Genomic DNA, 20958 nt, shown 5'->3' on the forward strand with positions numbered 1-20958 from the left:
GCTCCGAACAAAGGACACAGCAGAAGAGAAACTTTCGCTGTGGGCTGCAGCTGAGCAAATTTATCAAACAAAGGAAGCATTCAACTCACACTCTGTACCATGCTCACACACGAAAATTCAACAAACTGGATGCAGAAACCAGAAACAGTGATGCAATTTTATCTGGCTCATCTTGTGATTATGAAGTTCTCTTTCCTGTTTTCGCTCCTGAGAGAGGTGGAGGAAAGGCACAGTGGAAAGAGGAGAACACTGGCCTTACCAGATTCGCTCTTTCAGCAAAGACACTGAGGACCAGATGGGAGGCAGTTCCGGCCTCAAGGAGAGATGGACGGACTGCCCATGTGTACACACAGCTGCTCAGTACCGGGCAGGGAGGGTTTTCTGCTGTGCCCTCAGCACCTAGAACAGTGCCAGGAATACGGAGCCATTCAATAAATATTTGTTGAATGAACAGCAAAGGTATGCACACAGACTTGGGAAGGGAAAGGGGGAGCCAGAGATGGCCCCCGAAGGGGAGGATGCCTGAGGCTTTAGGAAGAGCAAAGATGAGTCAGTACAAAGCACTCGGGCAAGGGGGGGGTGGGGGCGGGTGGGTCCGAAGGCGCAGCACAGCGAGCATGTTGGACAACCACGAATGAAGACCCCTGGCCAGTAAAGCCCAGGTGGTGCTCGGGGGGGGGGGGGGGGAAGGGGGGAGGACTGCCCTGGGGGCAGCCGGGAGAGATCTGGGGGTCCATCAGCTGACAGCTGGAAACGGGCCCCAGTGTAGAGCAGATGCTCTGAGGGGTTCAGGGCTGGAGCCCGAGGTCACAGCTTTCTCTGAAGAGGAAGAGGAGGAAAGGGGAGACCCGATGGGGACTGAGGAAGGGCAGCCCAGGCAGGAGACCAGCCAGGAGACGCCTCTGCCGTGGAAGCTGGGGCCGCATGTCATGGAGACGAAAGTACTGGTGTCAGAGGAGAGCGGGCCGGGGAATGAGCGCTGGCTGTGGCAAAAGGGGTCCCTGAGGAGTGGTGAGGATGGGGGATGGGCAGCAGAGGGTTACAGGGTGAATGTGGGGGTGAGCAAGTGGGGACACTGAGCGTAGACCACAGCATTCCTGGCAGCGGAATGGAAGAAATCGTACGCGGGGGCTCTGGGGTCCGGGGGGGGGGGCTGTTTCACAGGTATGTCCCTCCTTGTGGGGGGAAAGGCCTCCAGATCTGCTGAAGATGAGAGACAGAACCACAGGCTGGGACGTGCTGACTGCACAGCTCCGGGCTCAAAGCTGGAATGCGATGGGCCAGGCCTCGGGGGTTTTCTCAACCTCTTCCCCCTCCAACTCCCTCCAGGAACCTGGTTTGCGGCCCACAAGCCCGGCCCAGTCGAGCCTAGAGCTCACTCCTAAGCACCCAGGCTCTCATCTGGACATGTGGTACTTCTTCTGGAGGCAAGGAGATGAACGTTTCAAGAGGAAAAGGACGGGGGCACCCAACTCTACCTCCTACTTTTAAAAGCACAGAACAGAAATACATACAACCCTCGTGAGGTGGAATGTCAAATGCTCACACGGATCATCATTTTACCGGCCCCCTGAAGGTCTTCTGGGACTCTGCAGGCAGCCAAGAATCTCCAGGGAGATAAATTACAAAAAGGCCACTTAGGAATTTCGTTGCCTCAGCAGGGCCTCACCTACCTTCCACACGGGGACGGAGAAGAAAACACGGCTGGGGCGGCAGGCACAGCCTGCTGCTGGTATCTGAGTGTGGTGCAAAAGCCATGTCTTTCGAATAAAGTGACTCAGAAGTCTAGTCATTAGTTAGCCCTTAAAAAAAAACAAAAACACTATGGGTGAGGGGCGCCTGGGTGGCTCAGTCGGTTGAGCATCCAACTTCGGCTCAAGTCACGATCTCACCGTCTGTGAGTTCGAGCCCCACGTCGGGCTCTGTACTGACAGCTCATAGCCTGGAACCTGCTTCGGATTCTGTCTCTCCCTCTCTCAAAAATAAGCATTAAAAAAAAAATATGGGGAAAAAAGGGACTCTATATCTGAGTAACAATGGTCAGCTATTCTTTATTTAAACAAGCCCAAACAGCAGGCAATAAGTGACTTATTCCAGATGCAATCCACACAAAACTAAAGATCATATACTAACATAAAACCGATAAAAATGTGCAAGCTTTACTGTTTATAACAGCTGTACTCCATTTAAAAAGACGGTACAGGTACAGAAGCCTGGGTGGCTCAGTTGGTTAAGCATCCAACTTTTGGTTTCGGCTCAGGTCATGATCTCTCATGGTTCGTGGGTTTGAGCCTTGCACCAGGCTCTGTGCTGACAGGGCAGAGCCTGCTTGGGATCCGGTCTCCCTCTCTCTGTCTGCCCCTTCCCCACTTGTGCTCTCTAGCTCAGAGTAAGTAAATAAATTTTAAAAATGATTAAAAAGAAGGTTTAAAAAGATAGTTCAGTGTCAAGTATAAACAAGAAACGGAATGGTATCAGTGTTTCTATTGCCCTGAAATAGTTTTTACTGGCTTAAAACTATATGCAGCACGGCTGGAGACGGGCCGCAGGCAAATTAAAGATAATCAAACCAAAAGCCACTCAGAGCCACGCAGGGTTTTCATTACACAGTTACTACATGATGAATGAATATTTTAATTGTATGAATGAAGCAACCGAGTGGCAATTCTTACCTAAAAAAAGGCCCGCAATTCCTTCTAAGTCACAAGTGATGTGGGTTCCGCCCCAACACCTGAACATATTAAACCAGCTACCTCTCTTGAAGGTAGGCTTTGAATAAGGTGAGAATACATTTCCTAGGTAGCTTTCTTAAACCGCAAGGCTAAAAATCTGAGGAAAAAGTAGCCAGATTCAATCGATGGCTTCCTGGGTCTGCTTCTGCTTGTCCCTAAATATTAGGACAGGATGGGCAGTGAACAACCTCACCAATTCAAGTGTGGTCCAGCGACCAGCAGCAAGGTAAGAGTTACAGCATCTTAGGGGCCACACTAGACCCACTGACCTGGAATCTGACAAGACCAGCAAGTGATTCGTATCTGCTTTCAAATTTGGGAAGCAGTGGTGAGAACTGGCTTTCTGTTTTGGCTCCCCATCCCAAAGGTTCCACCGAGCCCGGGCAAGTAGCCTCAGAAAGTTACCAAGTACTACTTTCATTATATTGCGTTTCACTTTATAACTTCTTTCAGTTTTATTTCACCTTTGCTCTGAGCCATAAAGCTGTCTGCCTTTTCTTTATCCGTTAGCCTTAATTCTTCAAAGTAATTTGGCTTCATGCTAGCACCTAAAACAGTGTCAATTTTAAATTATGTACAGTAATAGACTAGGAGGAAATGGAAAATATTTCCCAAGTTCAATTTTAGATAGGATTATATAATTTTTTTGTTTTCTCTTTCCTCTTTCCCTCTCTTTGTGTGTGTGTGTGTGTGTGTGTGTGTGTGTGACAATTGCAATGGGCTTATTAGCAAACCTGTTGGGTTTCACAGCAAGCTAGGAAGTCACTTAGAGCACTACCTAGAAAAATGACATGTAATTAGAAACAGAAGGAGCCGGGGCCGGTGCGATACACAGCACAGAACAAGGCCATATGCACACAGCTCACACTAAAGACAGTGTTCTACAACAGGCCTAGGTATGCGTTTCCATCTGAAACAGCAGTCCCACTCACTGAAGAGTTAACTGCATCCACGAAATTGTAAACTGGAGCAGTGGGGATCGTGAGTCTATTTTATACTGTCTGACAAGTAACAGGACAGGATTAATAAACATCCATGAATGAGAGAGCGAATAGCACTTAAACTGTACGTTCTCCCTACCACACTCTGCCCCTTCCCTTTCAATTCCTGCGAAAGCAAAGAGAATCCAATGAACCTTCCAGCCATTCCTGAAGCCATTCAAGAAGCCACTCCCCACATGGAGACGCCTCTACCATGGCTTCCATGAGGACCGCTGGAGGAGCCTTCTCTGGGCACTAGGTCCCTCGCACCCCATCCCAACAAGAATCAGCATCAGCTTCCTTATCTCAAACGTTTTTAGTACCTGAAAAGAGACGCAGTGCAATGTTCAATAACCCCATGTAAACTAACTAAGATCTGGGTGTAAGCGGTGATGTTCAACAATTTTCAAAGTCTCTTCCGCTGCTAAAGTTGCCAGTAAAGAGTTTGAACTTTCCATACCCTTTTGGCTGCTGTGGTGGGGCACTTTCCCTGAACTCCACTGGAAGAGCAGAACAAGAGTGAAGAAAAGAAAGTAGGGACACCTGGGTGGCTTAGTCAGTTAAGTGTCCAACTCTTGATTTCAGCTCAACTTACGATCTCACAGTTCGTGAGATCAAGATCCACGGTGACAGCCCAGAGCCTGCTTGGAATTCTCTCTCTCTGCGCCCGCCCCTCTCTGAAAAATAAATGAATAAACTTAAAGAAAAAAAAAAAGAAAGTAGGAGCACTTGGGTGGCTCGGTCTGTTGAGCATCTGACTTTGGCTCAGGTCATGATCTCATGGTTTGTGGGTTTGAGCCCCACGTCGGGCTCCATGCTGACAGCACGGAGCCTGCTTGGGACCCTCTCTCTCCCTCTTTCTCTGCCCCTCCCCTGCTCGTGCTCTCTCTCTCTTTCTCAAAAATAAACAAACTTAAAAAAAGACAGTAAAGGAGCTCAGTAACAAAGGTGACTGTGTCCTCAATAAATTCCATGAGATTAGCAGGGGCTAGAGTTGAGACGAGTGATACTGAGAAAACCAGTCCCTTTGATGTTGGGATATCTGGCTGAAGACTGACCAACCATGCAGAATCAACAAGAAAAGGGGATGTGTAATAATTCGGGTGAGGAAGATAGATGAGACAAGGCGCCCGGCTCACAGACCTAGAAGAATACCCACTACTCATTATGCCCCTGCAGGAAGTAGGAGATAGGAGTTTACCAGCAGCTCAGCAACTCCACTGTCATTTTGACAAAAAAAAAAAAAAAAAAAAAAAAAAGTCTTTTTCAAATGCTTTATAAACTACAAAAAAGCTACAATTCATATGGATGGTGGCGTGGCCCTGGGAGTGCCTTCCTCCCCTTCTCTGTGTGGTTCCTAGCCTTCAAACCCCACCTCACAAGCCACTTTCCTGGGAAGCCTCCCTGACTGCCCCGTTAGTTATTTCCTCCTCCGCATCCCTCTATGCTTTGCTCCTCCCTATAGTGGTTTGTTTATCTGTGCTTCTCCCATAGGAGCTCGAGTTCCTGAAAAGTGGGGGCTTAATTATCTTTGGATCCCCAGAGCATGGAACCATAAGAAGTGACTGATAATGCCCACTTTCATTATTAAATATGTGAGCTCTACTTGGTAGGGAGCATGACGGCTGCCCAGAAACTGGGTGGCTCAGACTGGAGAATCCCTGAGCAGAAATCGTGACTGAAACAGTGAGTGTGAGTGCCTAAAGCAACCGAGAGAGACACTCTAAGAGAACAGAGGAGGAGCATGTATGTGGGATTATCATCTCCATGCTGTACCAGTGCATGACTTCAAGCCATGCTCCCCCACCCACATGCACAGAAAGGAATAATCTCTTTCCTGATACCTCTCAGGATTATGAGGAGTAAAAAGATAACGGACTTGAAAGCACTTGAAAATCTGCCATTTAAGAAATGAGTATTATCAACCTTCCGGTGGTGAAAGGTAAGGACAGCAGAGACTCTTTGCTGGGTACATGGATGGGTGGATGGGTGGATGGATAAAGAGTGGTTCATCTGCCATGAAGCAGCTAAGAGGAAAAGAAGTTTAAGAAGTATCTAACTTGCCAGGCCTTTCTCTCATGTAAACGTCTCCTTAAGGATTCTGAATTTAGAAATGGGTAGATATGGGGGCGCCTAGGTGGCTCAGTTGGTTAAGCATCTGACTTCGGCTCAGGTCATGATCTTACAGTTCATGGGTTCGAGCCCCCTGTCAGGCTCTGTGCTGACAGCTCAGAGCCTGGAGCCTGCTTCAGATTCTGTGTCTCCCTCTCTCTCTGCCCCTCCCTTGCTCATGCTCTTTGTCTCAAAAACAAATAAACATTAAAAACAAAACAAACAAATGGGAAGATATAAGCAGGGAATAGTTCCACCTTAATTAACATGTTATCTAATTAGTGCACATAAAAAAATATCCTAGTCTGAAAGCCATTAACTCCTTTCTCTTGTTTACTTAGCATTTATGTATTACTTTTACGTGTACTGATTTAGAATGTCTCAGTTTAATATTTAATGCAACATCTAATAGGTTTCCATTAAGACACTGAAATCTTTATAGGCAATGATTTTATTTTTAAATTTGAAAAGGCAAATGAGGTTCAAGATGGTAAGAAAAAAAACAAAACAAACCTGTTTCAAACAGTAGTGGGGAAAGAACACAATGGGAGACTTCTATCAATGTTACCTCTAACTCAAAATCTACGTTGAGGCACAAGAATCAAAACACAAAGTGGCGTTAAAAGTCATTTTAACGGTTTGTGCTGCCAAGAGGTGAGCGAGCTGAATTAAAGGATCACTTTCTAAGGTTAATTTCACTAGGCAGTCTTTAAGTTTACAGTAAAGGAAAAAACGTACCCATGAAACTGTGCACTGAGTATATGCCCCATGTGCCAAGTGAAATAGTTTGGGAAGGAGAGACCTAATTTCGCCACAGCCGTACTGGTGACATTTGGACAAGCGGTGGACCGAGGGGGCTCTGCACAGACAGCCTGGAGAGCAAAGCTACGTTTTAAAAGGGCTCCCTGTGCTCGCAGATGGGCTGTAAACTTGACCAGACTGCAGACACTGTCCTCCACCCTCACCAGTTGAATGCATTAACTTTTCTATTCCTTTCCCATATGCTTTATCGCACATTCAAAAACATGGACAGCAGATGGTAGGTAACAAAGAAAGAGATCAATCACCCAAGCAAAAATTGAAAAACCTTGTTCTAAAAGAGACATCTAAAAGCCACTTACCTCCAACCTCCCATTAGATGGGAGTATTTTAATCGAGTGACATCAAACGCAAGTAACTTCTTTTAGGTCATCCTTGAGCAGATACCGCCTTTTCGTACTGCGATATTTGCAATAATGGACTTGCATTTATCTAATGCTATTGTGCTTTCCTAACTTGGAATAACCACAGACTTCCTTAATATCAAAAACATAATAGAAGGGGCCAGCAGCTCCCAGAGAACAACTTTCTATCACAGTAAACACTGAATAAACGCAGGGCTCTGAGATTCCATACTCAGGAATCAGAGGAAACAAATGTATCTCATGAGTATGGAAACAAGAAAACGTTCTAAGTTTGGAAAAAACTTCTCTTTTTATGAAATCTCTATTTTAATTTAAACAGAGGGGCTATTTATGCCACTAATTCTATCTGTCTGTGCAGAAGTTCACAGAAACCAGACAAAGGGCTTGAGGAGAAAAGCTTTACTAACAAGGCAACAGTATATACAGCGGGGAAACCGGACACAGGTCTCACTGTTCTTTGCACGGATATAGTTTCTAAAAGGCAGGCGGCTCAGAAACAGACTAAAAGTTAGAAGAGGCCACATGAGGGAAGAAACAGAAATGAAAAATAGAGGAAGGACCTGACTCAAACACCCACTTTTTCCCTAATCCCAGACGTGGATCTCTGGAATAGCCCAGCCCCACAAAATCTGCAGGTAGACATGCACATTCCCTTGAAGTGTCAAACGTATATTTGTATAGGTTAATGGCATAAGCAAAGGATAGAAGGAAACGATGCTATCTTGTCTAAATTTCCAAAGGATATACCCAGTCATTAGGGGAGCTTCTTCAATCTCAAGGAATTTCATTTTCTCCCATAGCTCTCTTGTTATGTTCAACTCTGATTCAAAGTTTTTCTGGCTTTTGTGAATGAATACATTTGGAACTGTACTATCTTAACTGATTAAAAGAGGCTATTAGAATATTCAAAGTATTCTAATGTTGAGGAGCTGACTCAATACACTACTGACTCAAAAGGGTTATTAACAAAGTATCCCAAGAAACTTCCTAGAAGCTGCCTGGTCATGAAGAGATCCTGGCACTTCTTTGAGTGTACGGATTCTTACACGTAAATGGCATATACATTTGGTTTCCTTTAAAGAGAATAAGTATCAAAACAGTCCTGTATAATCTCTAGTCCTATATTAACCTATCTAACCTGAGCAGTATGTAAATGTTAGACTCTGGAAGGGTTACTTTTCTTTTTCTCTCTCATTCCTTCTCTATCCTGACACACACACACACACACACATCCTCACGTACACAGATGCACACGCATGTACCATGGCTTACTTGGTAGGTATGCGATAAGGTGGTTCTACACGATCAGATGGAATATTCAGTGAGGAGGTAATGTGGTCATGTGATAGACTTTAATTATCAAAGAAAAATTAAAGCCTGAATAAATAAAACATTGTTGAGAATAAAAATAAACAAAATGGCGAAACAATTCTGATTTCTAAAAGTGCTCTAACACTCCTCAAAAACTAAAGCCTGGAAAACTGTAGCTGGAAAATGAAATGTATGCACTGCATTGTTAATGTATCGATCTAGCCACCTAATGTATATTTTAGCCCACCAAAATGGCTAAAACTAAAGAAACCAACACCACCAAATGATGGTGAGAATGTGGTGCAACAGTAATTCTCACACATTTTTGGTGGGAGTATAGAAAAATATGATGGAAAAACATCTCGCAGTTTCTTGAGAAACTAAACATTCACCTACCTATAACCCAGAAATGTTGGTTTCTTCCCAAGAACAATGAAAACATGCCCAAAGAATGAACAAATGTATAAAAATGTTCACAGCAACAATATAACAACCAAAAACCAGAAAGGACTTGTGTGTCTATCCAGAGGAGAATGGATAAACTGTAAGATATTCACCCAGTGGAATACTATTTTTCAAATAATGAAGCCAGAGTATGGAATGTATGATTCCATTCATGTGAAAGTTCTACAACAGGCAAAAAAGTAACCTATGGTGGAAAAAATCTGAAAGGCGCTTGCCCCCAAGCAGCAGAGGCAGGGATTTACTGGAGGGGGTACTGGGGGAACTTTCTGGAATGATGGTAATATTCTGTATCAAGATGGGACTTGGGTTCGCACAGATATACACATGTCATCACTTAAGACTGGTGTATTTCCTTGTATGTAAATTTTCCTCTGGGAAAAAATGGAATACTGAATCCTAATTAATGATATGCCTGCCGTTGTACTTGGAGGAAAGTGCGTATATTTGACACGTACTTTAAAATACATCAGTAAAGGGGCTCCTGGGTGGCTCCATTGGTTAAATGTCTGACTTCGGCTCAGGTCATGAGCTCACCATTCCTGAGTTCAAGCCCAGCACTGGGCTCTACACAGATAGCTTGGAGCCTGGAGCCTGCTTTGGATTCTGTGTCTCCCTCTCTCTCTGCCCCTTCCCGCTCAAACTCTGTGTCTGTCTCAAAAATAAACAAACATTAAACAAAATTTTTTTTAAAAAGAAAGAAAATGCATCAAAAAATAAGACAGATTAATGGATAGGAAGATGAACTGATAGGGAATAAAGCAAGAATAGTAAAATGGTAACTGCAGAATCTAAGTGGTGAGTATGGGTATTCACTGTAAAATTCTTTCCATTTTTTTTTTTTTTTGTATGGCCAAACACGCTCATGAAATAAGTTGGGAAAAAAATCTATTACAGTGCCATAATTAGCATCATTTAAAACTTTATTTTCAGGATCATTGTATAAGCCAAGAGGAATGAATAAAGTCGTTTCAAAGAGTGAAAAGGATTAAAATTCTGCAAGTAAATTCAAATACCAAATAAACACCGGTATTTCACACTTACTTCAGAGTTAGTAAAGCCCTCACTTGGTGCCATAAGGGAAGCAAGGGCATCCCATCATACTTTACAGATCCAAACAAACCTGCAGGACTATTTTACAAACAACCACATCCTTCCCTACCTCCAGTTCTCCAATTGTTGGGTCCTAACGAGTTTCTCTTGTTATATAAACAGTCTTGCCAAAAACTAATGGGCTCTGAACACAAGCCAGGAGATTCCCCCAAGCCCAGCTGGGTGTTACCCCAAATCCCACCCTGCTCGACTGGACCTCCCTCAAGAGCTCAGGAGAGGCACTCGTGGGAGCTTCCTATCGCTTCTACACATCTGGACCCCACACAACACGAAGCACAGAGCTCGGCTCTTAGGAGCCGCTCAGAAAATGACCGTTCGAGGTTGCTTTCCATGGTTCAAAGGCTAACAGGGACCACACAAGGGAGGTGATTTGTCTTTTCAGCATACAAACGACCAGGCCTATTAAGAGTCCCTTATTTATGCTGGTAAAATGCCACAGGATCAAAATTATGAGAAATTATAATTTAATCCTCCAAATCTTATGATAGCACAGTCTGAGGGCAGGGGGCAGGCTGCCTACGGTCACACAGTGGCCTCTGCCAGTTACTGTATATTTACGTCTCACAGGAACGATACGAAGATTAAAGAAGATAATCCACCCAGGTACTTAGCATCATGTCTGGCAGGTGGTAAGCACCCAGTGCACGTTAGCTAATTGCCATTATTATTCTTCACGTTTCTGTGAAGGAAGCAGAGAGTGTCTGCCACTATTTCACAGATTTAACATTAAATATAAGAGATCCCATAAATATTTACCATTCAGTGAACTCAGTAAATCACAGTTATTGAAACAAACTTCACTTTCAAGTTCTCAGAGACAAAATAGGAAAACTCAGGACGACTTTAAACATGGCATTTGGGATCCCACAAGCTGTCTTAGGACTTCCTTGTGTACGAGTCCATGTCAGAGTTGTAAGGTCCTGGCGCAGGAAAGGACAGAAGAGACACTCGTCCAGAGCTATCCTCAGGACTCGCCAAGGGAAGGCGCTCCACTGTCCTCCCTCCCGTGCTCACTGACCTCGACGGCAGGGAAATCTGCCTCCCCATCCTCTCTGCCCGGTGACCCCTCATCTACATTCTGGCTACAGCAGGCAGGAGCCCCCAAAAGGCATCTGTACCCTCACCCCTGGAACCTGCGGATACGTTACGTCAAGTGGCAAAAGAGACTACAGGGGTGATCAAGGTTATGGACTTTCCCGGATTATCCGGTGGGCTCAACTAATCGCATGGGCCCCTTTCAAAGGCAGAGAGGTCAATCTGGCTGTGGTCCGAGAGATGCAGCAGCAGGAGAAATCGGAGAGAGATCTGAGGTGTGAAAAGCTGCCCAGGTGCTGTCGCTGCAGCTGAGCAACGGAAGGGGCAAGGGGACAAGGACTGCAGGCAGCCTCAAGGGGCAAGGAAAGAGGAACCTCGCCTGGTATCCACCCGCAAGGGGCTGCGTTCTGACTACCACCTGAATTCGTGTGCAAGCAAATTCCTCCCTGGAGCCTCCACAGTGGACCGTGGTGCAAAGGACGCAGAGCACAACCCCACTCGGGCACTACAGGGGTGAAGAGGGGGAGCGGGCACCTCATCCACTGAGGCAGAGCTCCCGGTGACGGCTTGGATAGCGTGGCTCACCTTAGGGACTGAGTTCGGCTCTGTCAAAATTACACTAAAAATCACATTAGAGGGGCGCCCAGGTGGCTCTGTCGGTTGAGTGTCTGACTTCGGCTCAGGTCACGATCTCACGGTCCGTGAGTTCGAGCCCCGCGTCGGGCTCTGTGCTGATGGCTCAGATCCTGGAGCCTGCTTCCGATTCTGTGTCTCCCTCTCTCTCTGCCCCTCCCCTGCTCACTCTCTGCCTCTCTCTCTCTCTCAAAAATAAACATTAAAAAATGTTTTAAAAATTACATTAGAAACCTTTCCTTCAGTACAAATTCAGGAAGTTTTCCATTCAAATCCTGTGCTCAAAAAAAGTCAGTCTAAGCAAATGAAATGCTCGTCTGATTTGGAAATAATTAACTTTCCTCCTCAAGCTCACATTTCTCTGTCCCTGTGCAGTATAGCTTAAGACAAAACAAAACAAAACAAAAGGAAAAACCCACCTTTTATAAACTCAGTGCTTACTTCAAAGGTGTCTTCTTCTAAAAGCCAGCTTTTCCTGTTCTGCCTGCTACTCCCCCCCAAACCCAAAAGATCTTGTCAGTTTTCATATCTGAGTATGTGTTTAAATGTTACATAAAATTAAGGATTCGAAATAGTGGATGAACATATCAGATCTATATTTGACCACCTTATCTCTCCACTTAAGTAAATATGAGTTTTAACCTAATTGTCCTGTAACCATTATTTCAGAGCTTCATCCGACAAGAGTACCAACATTTCCAATCAATGCTGCCACTGCGTAAATATTTGATTCCCAGTAGGACATCTCTTAACCTAATTTATAACCATTAAGAGCACGGAGAGATGTCCACATGCTTATACTGTCTAAAATAAAACCTCCTGTGTCCCATTGTGGATAAATCCTTGAAACATCTAGAAATATACATCACAGCTTATAGCTGGACGTTTAGTCAGACAACTGTTACTAGCTTTCACCTTTACTCAAGAGACTCTTGCCTAATTACATAAAAAAAAAAGTCCCTTGGTGATGTCCTTCTTAATTTATTTTTCCATTTGTCTTCCAGCTGGACTATAAAATATCAGAGGCCGAGGATTTCTAAATAATCAAGCTTACCCAAAAATATGCTGTCCCCCCCAGCCTCTTCTGTCTAGTAGGTATTTTGCATACTTACATAAGTCTTCACAGGGCGCATGCTCTGTATGGAGGGTTGTAAGAGCATAGAGTGGAGCAGGAGGTGAAGGGAAGTGAGGACGCACAGTGGTCATCCAGGGGTGATGAGCAGAATGGGGAGAAGGGGATTTAAGCTGGTGAAGCAGGGGGCGCAAAGGTTGGAGCAGGTGCATGAGGAAAGTCAGCAAAGTCGTCAAGGCCAGACTTAGTAATTTAGACTTTACATGCTGGGCAACAGGAAAGGATTAAATGTTTTTCTGCAGGAGAGAAACAAGAATACGATGAAGAGGGACACGTGGAGAGAGCCTGGGTTGAAAGAAGAGACTACAACAGAGAGAGAGAGAGAGAAGACAGGATGCTTTCAACAGGTGCCTTATGAGGGTGAGGATACACGACCGTGAAAGTGAGGAGCGAGTGAGGGAGCGTTTATGAGACACAACGGGAAGGGAAGTGTGACGCCTTCACGTGAGGCGAGGTCTTAAAATGACTGAGTGGTTCTCTCCCTTTCTCCGTTCCTTATTTACCTTTAGACCAAGGCCCTGAACTCGACAAGAGCCAAGCTCCTCTCTGTTCTTGAGTTCAGTTCCCTGGGAGAAGCCTCCAACCGGGACCCTTCACCCTCCTCCTCCCAGCCCCTGAGGTTTGAATCCCCGCCTCTGTACCAGAGGCCCCATCAGCTGGTCCCCCGGGACCTGTCCAGCTGTCATATAGCTCCCCTCTCTAGGCTACACTGGACTGAACGTTGCTCCCAGTGAGCTAGAAACTGCAGAGCAAGCAGTTTTGCTCCTCCTGTGCTGCTCAACAGGTGCAGTGCCCAGGTGCTCCACACCGCACCGCCCTCTGTCCGCACTGGGGCCCATTCGCCGACGAGAGGCACAGGTATCAGAGGCGGGGCGCCCAGCCCGAGACAACACGCAACACGCGGGAGGCCATTCCAGGGGGAGTGGTCCCCTATCCTTTCATTATACAAAGTCACTGGTGGCGCCTTTCGATCACAGCGGCCTTTCACCCATTTAGTAACCAAGAGACAGGTTTCAACAAAAATTAGAGCCAAGTTTAAAAGCAAGCAAGACTTCTAAAACTAGCTTTTGGCAGGGGGCTTGGGGGGGCGGTTCTGTATTCTCCCTGCAGATATGAATAAAACCCACTCTAGAAGGAACGCAGAGGATTTCATGCACTTTGCTTACAAATAAAAGTCACAGCCCACGGAGTGCATCTGGGAAAAAAAGTTGTTTGGTGATAGTGGGGCGGGGGAGGTCCGTGAGGTACTCCCCAAGGATCCTCACCATGGCTCCAGTTTGGCAGACTTTTGTTAAGAAGATGCAAAAACTCCACGCGCTTCTCCAAATGTTACCTTCAGTAGCTGCGGTCCCCCCAAATGGCCCATTACCACGGTGCCCTTATGCTGGCTGTATGGGTGCCAGGCTGTCTTCACAGTTCTTGGGGGTCGGTATCTGTATCAGTTTCCTATTGCTGCCATTAACAAATTACCACCACTCAGGGGCTCAAAACAACATAATTTTACTGCTTACAGTTCCGCAGGACAGAAGCCCCAAGTCAGTATCAACTGGGCTACGGTGAAGATGTCAGTGAGACAGCATTCCTTCTGGAGGCTCTGGGGGAGAATCCATTTCCTTGTCTTTTCCAGCTTCCAAAGGCTGCCTGCATTCCTTGGCACACGGCCCTTCCTTCATCCTCACAGCCAGCAGTGAAGCAGCTCCACCGTCTCTCTGTTCCCCTGGTCACATCTCTCCCTCTGATCTCCCCACCTCGCTCCGGTTAAGAATCCTTGGATTACATTGGCCTATCTGGATAATACAGGTTAATCTTCCCATCTGAAGACCCTTGACTTAATTAGCTCTGCAAACTCCCTCTTTCAGTGGTTATAGGTTATATATTCAAAGGTCCAGGGATCTGGACATCGACATCTCTAGGGGCCATTATTCTATCTACCTTCCACAGGATGTGAGTGGGGAGAAAGCACCGTGACCGCAGATCACCTTAGTTTTCTCGGCCTGAGTTTCCTCATCTCCAGAACAAGGAGGATAAACTTGACCTCAAGGTTCCTTCTGTACTACACAATTGCGTCTATCTTGATCTAAAGACATCTCTATAAACGTGCCACATAAAAGCACCCGTAAGACTACTGACTGTATAGACTACAAGGTAGACAAACGGTCTAAGGAGACGTCCAGATTTTAAGCCTAGTTAACAGAGAATTTAGGCTGTGCTGGGCTGGGGGAGGTTGAAAGATGAGGTGTTGGAGGCAGACTCAGTGTCCTGAAGGGGGGACGTCCAGTAGCTTGTCAGATAAGAAGAAAAAGAGCCAAGACATTATGTCAAAGCCAGAGGGAGAAAAATTGGAGTCATCCACATAAAAGGATTTAATTACTGGAATCCATGTGGATTAAATTCTGTAAGGGGTAAGTGAAAGAAAAAAAAAAGAGCAAATGTTTGCAGACGGGCTGGAAAATGGCGAAGTCATTCCAAAGAGCTTGATCAGAGGAAGGTGGAATCACCTTAAACATGCTGACTGAACTGTTTTGTGTTTAGGGAGCTTATTATGAAGCCTTTCTAGAGTGGTTAATTGCCTCATGTTTTGCCTATTTACAAGCTGCATTTTACAAAAACAATGGTTTACTTAAAGTAGGACACATTGGGGTTACACTGTACAATTGTTTAAAAAATTATTTCAGGGGCACCTGGGTGGCTCAGTCAGTTAAGCATCTGACTTTTGGTTTTGGCTCAGGTCATGATCTCACAGTTTGTGAGTTTGAGCCCCACACTGGGCTCTGTGCTAACAGAGCCTGCTTGGAATTCTCTCTCTCTCTCCCTCTCTGTCCCTGCCCTCCTCTCTGTCACTCTCTCTCAAAATAAATAAACTCAAAAAATTGTTTTAAAAAGAAGAAAAAAACACTATGATTTCATACAATTAACTGGTCTATTTAGAGTGCTGAAGCTTAATTAAAAAAAATACATCTAGGGGCACCTGGCTGGCTCAGTCGGAGGAGCATATGACTCTTGATCTTGGGGTTGCAGGTTCAAGCCCACACTGGGTGTAGAGATTACTAAACTTGTAGAAAACTAAACTTAAAAAAATACACTTAAAATACATTCAGTTCCATGTTTGGTGGAACTGAGCATTTAGCCAGTACTGAGGTCTTTAAAAATCCTTAAGTTATATTCAGTAAAATCAAATGAAAATGACTTGTTTCCAATTACTTCTTTGTAACTTGATCAAACTATAATAGTATTATTGAAATATGTGATGATTTCCATTAGGCATGTTTCACACAAAGTACGGGAGGTGGGTGCCATCACAGGACAAATTTTTCCATCTAGATTTCTGAAAATTTTGTATACAATGTTTCCTTCAGTAATATACACGTCTGTGGTCTGACTTATTTGCGTGTGCCTTTTTCGTGTGGAGTATTTACTAAAATAACTAAATTAGTATTCCCCAACAAGAATACAAATGTACGGTCTGACTTACAGAGATATTAGAAATGTCTTTAGAACAAAGAACTGACTGAAGCTTAGAAAGTACTTTCATTTGCAACCTACTACTTGAGAAATCTACCTAATTTCCCCCCTTTTTTGGTCGGAATGTTAAGCATGAAAGCTGTATGTTACAAAGTGTTACAGGAAAAGTACAAATAGGACACAAATATAAACCCATAAAGTCATCTCAAAGCCTCTGCCAGAAATTACCTAGATGCTGCTGTTGTTTTTCCAACAGAGTTCCCACACCTGGTGTGCAACAAAGTCCAGTGGCCTCTGCAAATCCAAGCTCTACACTTTCCCAGGACGTGAGCCCAGGAGTTTTATTTAGATGTTATGTTCTCATTATACCATCAGCATAAGTCATGCCTGTTGGACGATCCTCCTGATATTTTCCATCGCTCCGTGGGTTTTCAACTGATCACGGTGTTCTAATAACCGAAATTTGAATTTGGCAAAGAACAGGCCTCTCGGAGAGAAGAAAGACAGCCAACCATTCACCTCCAATGTTATGACAGATTGTAGCTTTTCTGAGATGAACATAAAGTTAGCACATCATTGCAAAATACATCACTATTAGATAATGAGCAGCAAAATAAAGATCATACAATATAAGTCTGAGCATGAAGTCCTTAACCTAGCTCTGACCTTTCTCTTGGCACGTAAAAACAGTGCTGGGCTTCAAAAATATCTCTATGGAGTACATCTGCACAGCTTGTTGCGCTCCAAGGAGAGCCCCCTCTATTAAGCCAGCCTCAATACACAGCTGTCTAAGAGGTTAAGAAAGTAAAAATTAGTCAGTACTATTGAATAACAGTTTCTGTAAAATTTCCAGAAAAAAAAAAAAGACACTATAAACACTTTAGAGAAACTTCGATGAGAACAATGAAAACACGCAATCATATTCTAGAGCTAGTTCAAATTCATGATTCGCAAAGCAAAACTTCACGCTGACAACCGCTGTCTATGAAAGCCCTTTGCTGGGTCAAAGTAGCTACAGTAGAAAAAATCTGGAGCCAAATCTTAAATTTTATCTTGAGTACGATTTATTCAATTATCTTGAATACATTTATTTGAATATATTGAGCAAAGCAATGCCAAGGAATTTTGTAGATGTTAATTGCCTTAGATGAAGCAACACTCATTTAATACAGAAGGTGTCACTTAGTCCCAGGAACGTAACTGTAACACCACTGTAAACCATACACATTTGTGTGTTCCAGTTCTCTGAGGAGTTTTTCCTAAGTCATTTCTCAACCCTGTTGGTGCACAAGGTATGTGTGCAATGCACGTTCAAAGTATGATTCAAGTAACCATTTGTATAATAAAAGCAAAACTCTTACAAATTAGGTTTCCGAGAAGGTAAACACTGAAGATTTCCTCTAAAACTTCACCACAGTGTGCTATAGTGTATGCTATTAACTGTCTTCAATCCTTCGCTCATTCAGCGCTACCTGAGCACCAACTAAGTTCAAAACAATCTACAACCTGTGGTGGGACTGCACAGTGAAATCAGATGTAGCATTTTTCTTCACTGTGCATGAGATCCAGGAGATAGAGAAGAGGTGAATTTAAAAACTATGCTACAGGGGCGCCTGAGTGCCTCAGTCAGTTGGCAGTCCAACTCCGGCTCAGGGTGTGATCTTGGGGTTCGTGAGTTTGATCTCACTGTTTGTCAGTTTGAGCCCTGCGTCAGGCTCTGTGCTGACAGCTCAGAGCCTGGAGCCTGCTTCAGATTCTGTGTCTCCCTCTTTCTCTGCCTACCCCCTCATTCGTGCTCTCTTCCTAAACAATAAACGTTAAAAAAAAATAATAACTATGTTACAAGCCGAGTGACAAGACTGGGTTCAAAGAAATCAGTGGGGGTAAGGTTACTTTCCAATGTCAAAGGAGCAACCATCCACTCTCCTAATAAACGGTCCTAGCTCAAAACCTAGGTGATAGTGAGGCCCTGACTTCTGGTAGAGCTCCTGGGCTCAACACTTTAAAAAGCCATTCTACTTAATAGCACTAATTGCGGTGCAGGGGGGTAGGGGGATGGGGGGCATTCCAAGGCACTTAATCCTCCATTCAAACCATCCCATAGACTAAGACACTTCAAACCATGGTATCAATATCTTCATTGGTTGATCATTCTTCACCCACTTCACAGAATATTCCATTTCTGGGAGTTTGGTTACCCAATCTCTGTCTAGTGTGGTCCTCACCCAATTGCAGCAGTAGGTTTTGTTCATGACTTTTTTTTTTTTTTTCAACCGAGGCCCTGTCTTCCCCTATTTTATAAGCACATGGACTTAATATTTCCATATATTCCTATTTCAAATGCAAAAACACTCAACCCATTCTTTGGAATTAATGGCCTCGTTGAAACACAAATATCATATTCATTAAAATAGCTGATTCAAAGAAGCAGTAGAATATTAATGAAAGAGACTACAATTCTACACCGATGATCTAATGTTCTAAACATTCATTTCCTACTGAAGAGACATATGGGTCTTTTTGTACCTTGTCAATGTCCCCCTTTCCACAATATACATTACTAAATTTACACACAGTTCATAATGGTTCTATTATATCATAGCTACAGAAAAAAGCAAAGCAGGAAAGAGATGCCAACAAATGATACAGCAAGAGCCCGATGCGAAAACCTTTGGTACAACATGAAGGTAACAAACTAAACCCAGACCACTACGGTAGAACCTTCCTTGCCTGTCATAACATCACGGGCGGAAGCCCACCCACGGCTCTCTGCTCCCAGGCAAACCAAGCTCTGAGTATTTGTTACAAGGGAAGGAGGTTATTAGCATGAGGAAGAGGGAGGAAGGCACGGTCTGTGCTAGAGGACGGTGTGCGCGGGGATGAGGCGCTCCGCGTTCATTGCATCCACTGGGCAGACCTTACAGGACACACACCTTTCTGCCAGGAGAGGACAGGGGCATGGAGTCGGTGGGCGGAGGGTGGGGGTGGGGTGGGGGCCTACACCGCTGCAGGGAAACCCTCTCGGCAGCCCAGAGAGGCCCGGGGGGAGGCCGGGCACTGGACCCGGTGTGGGTGCTGATGCTCATTTGCGGCGGCCTCACTCACCCTTGTGAAAAGGCAGGCAGCAGAGAAGCACTCAATTTTGTCCCCTCACACGCGTGCAAAGGAAGCTTCGGGATCCCCTCCAAATAAAGTCTTATTTTAAAAACAAAAGACAGGCTTGTGGCCATTCTCAGAGGCGGCCACATTACTCCCAGGTCTGGAAAGCAGATTTGCAGAGGCCAAAGATGAGACAAAAGGCACGAGCTGGCGACATACAGACCTAGAAATGATTTTTTTTTTTAATGATTAAGGCCTCCCAGTTCTGTCTCCCCTTTTGGGGATGATTCTTGGGCAGCTGAGCAAATCCCTTAAGGCCTGGAAAAGACGTCGGACGGGGAGGAGAAGGAGACCCCCAAACTTTCCCAAACTGTGGCAGGCTGGTGGCGGCCAGCGGCCGCGGACCTCGGGTCCCAGGGCGCCGGGGGCACCCGAGAGGCAGCGGCCACCCCCCCCCCCCCCACAACACGCCACAACAAAAGGGCCAGGTCAGCCTTCGCGTTCCGGCTTCCAGGACCCGAGCCCCGAGAGGGCAGGGGGGGGCCGGGAGAGGGGGAGAGCGGGCGGCGGCGACCCCGGGGCGGCCGCTCTGGCCGGGGCGAAGGGGAGGATGGAGCCTCGTGTCCGCGCCACGGCATAAAGGGAAGGACCCTCGGAGGCATGCAGACGAGCCCCCCGAAGCAGCAACAGCTGGTGCCGCCCGCACCGCCTCCGGCCTCGGCCGCGGACCCCGCAAGGAGCCTCTGCCGGGGGCGCCTCGGCGGCCCCGGGCGGCGCCGCCCCCTCGGGAGCCGGGGCGGGGGGGGGGGGGGGGGAAGGACGCCGCAGGCCCGGCGGCCGAAGCTGCGGCCGGGGCTCCGGCGGCCGCCGACACAATGCGGCCCGAGAGCCTCCCCGCCCGCCGCCGCCGCTGCGGCAGGCCCGCGGCCGACACAAAAGCCCACCGGCCGCCGGCCCTCGCGCCTCCCGGGCCCCGCCGCCGCGCACCGACCTTGGGCTCCGGCGCCGGGCTCCCGCAGCGTCTTGGTCCCCGCCTTCCAGACGTTGCAGCCCAGCAGGCAGAAGAGGAGCGCCGCGGACCTGCTCATCTCCGCGCCGCGGGGCCCCGGGCGGCTCGGGCTCGCCGACCACCGGGACGGAGCGGCGCGTCAGGGGCGGCCGGGCGCCGCGCCTCCCTCCATGTCGCCTGGCTCCGCGCGCGCCGGGCCCGCCGCCCGATTGGCCGCGCCCCCGCCCGGCGCGGCGCCGGGCTCCGCAGCCCACGGCCGCTCCCTCCTCCGCGCGCCCCGGTGGGTTTCCCCGAAGAGCCGCGGCGGCGGCTCCGCCAACTCTTTAACCCCTTCGTGCCCTGCCCCGCGCCCCGCCCGCGGGGCGGCGCCCGGGCCCCGCCGTGGTGCCACCTGGCGGCCGCGGCGCCGCGCGGGGAGGGGGCCGCGCGCCCACGAGCCCCGCTCCCGCCGGCGCCGCGACGCCCCCCTGCCTCCGCCCGCGCGCCCTCGAGCCTCCCCGAGGGCCGCGAGCGAAACCTTTGGCCCCGGGACAGCCCCCGCACCCCACGTTCCCCGCTGCTTTGAAGAAGAAGAAGAAGAAGAAGAAAAAAAAACACCTGTTTTTCGAAGCTGAGGCCTTCGCACCTGTTAACGGACGGTCCGAGGGTGGCATCTGGGTCTCGGGGCGTGGCCTGCCTCCGTTTCCTCGGTATA

The 20958-nt window shown here is 46.9% G+C and overlaps 1 protein-coding gene across 1 annotated transcript in view; it reads right to left on the reverse strand.

Annotated features, from left to right (window-relative positions):
- FAM171A1 (family with sequence similarity 171 member A1) overlaps positions 1–20343 on the reverse strand; it is a 132902-nt gene extending 112559 nt beyond the window's left edge. The window contains exon 1 of the mRNA XM_047065233.1: positions 20247–20343. Coding sequence (XP_046921189.1) covers positions 20247–20343 — 97 coding nt within the window. The remainder of the gene's footprint in view (positions 1–20246) is intronic.
- Between the last annotated feature and the right edge of the window lie 615 nt (positions 20344–20958).

Source organism: Lynx rufus, unplaced genomic scaffold (genome assembly GCF_022079265.1).
Source record: "Lynx rufus isolate CCGP_SWC_20201006 ecotype Redwood Valley unplaced genomic scaffold, mLynRuf1.p SCAF_7, whole genome shotgun sequence".
NCBI lineage: Eukaryota > Metazoa > Chordata > Mammalia > Carnivora > Felidae > Lynx > Lynx rufus.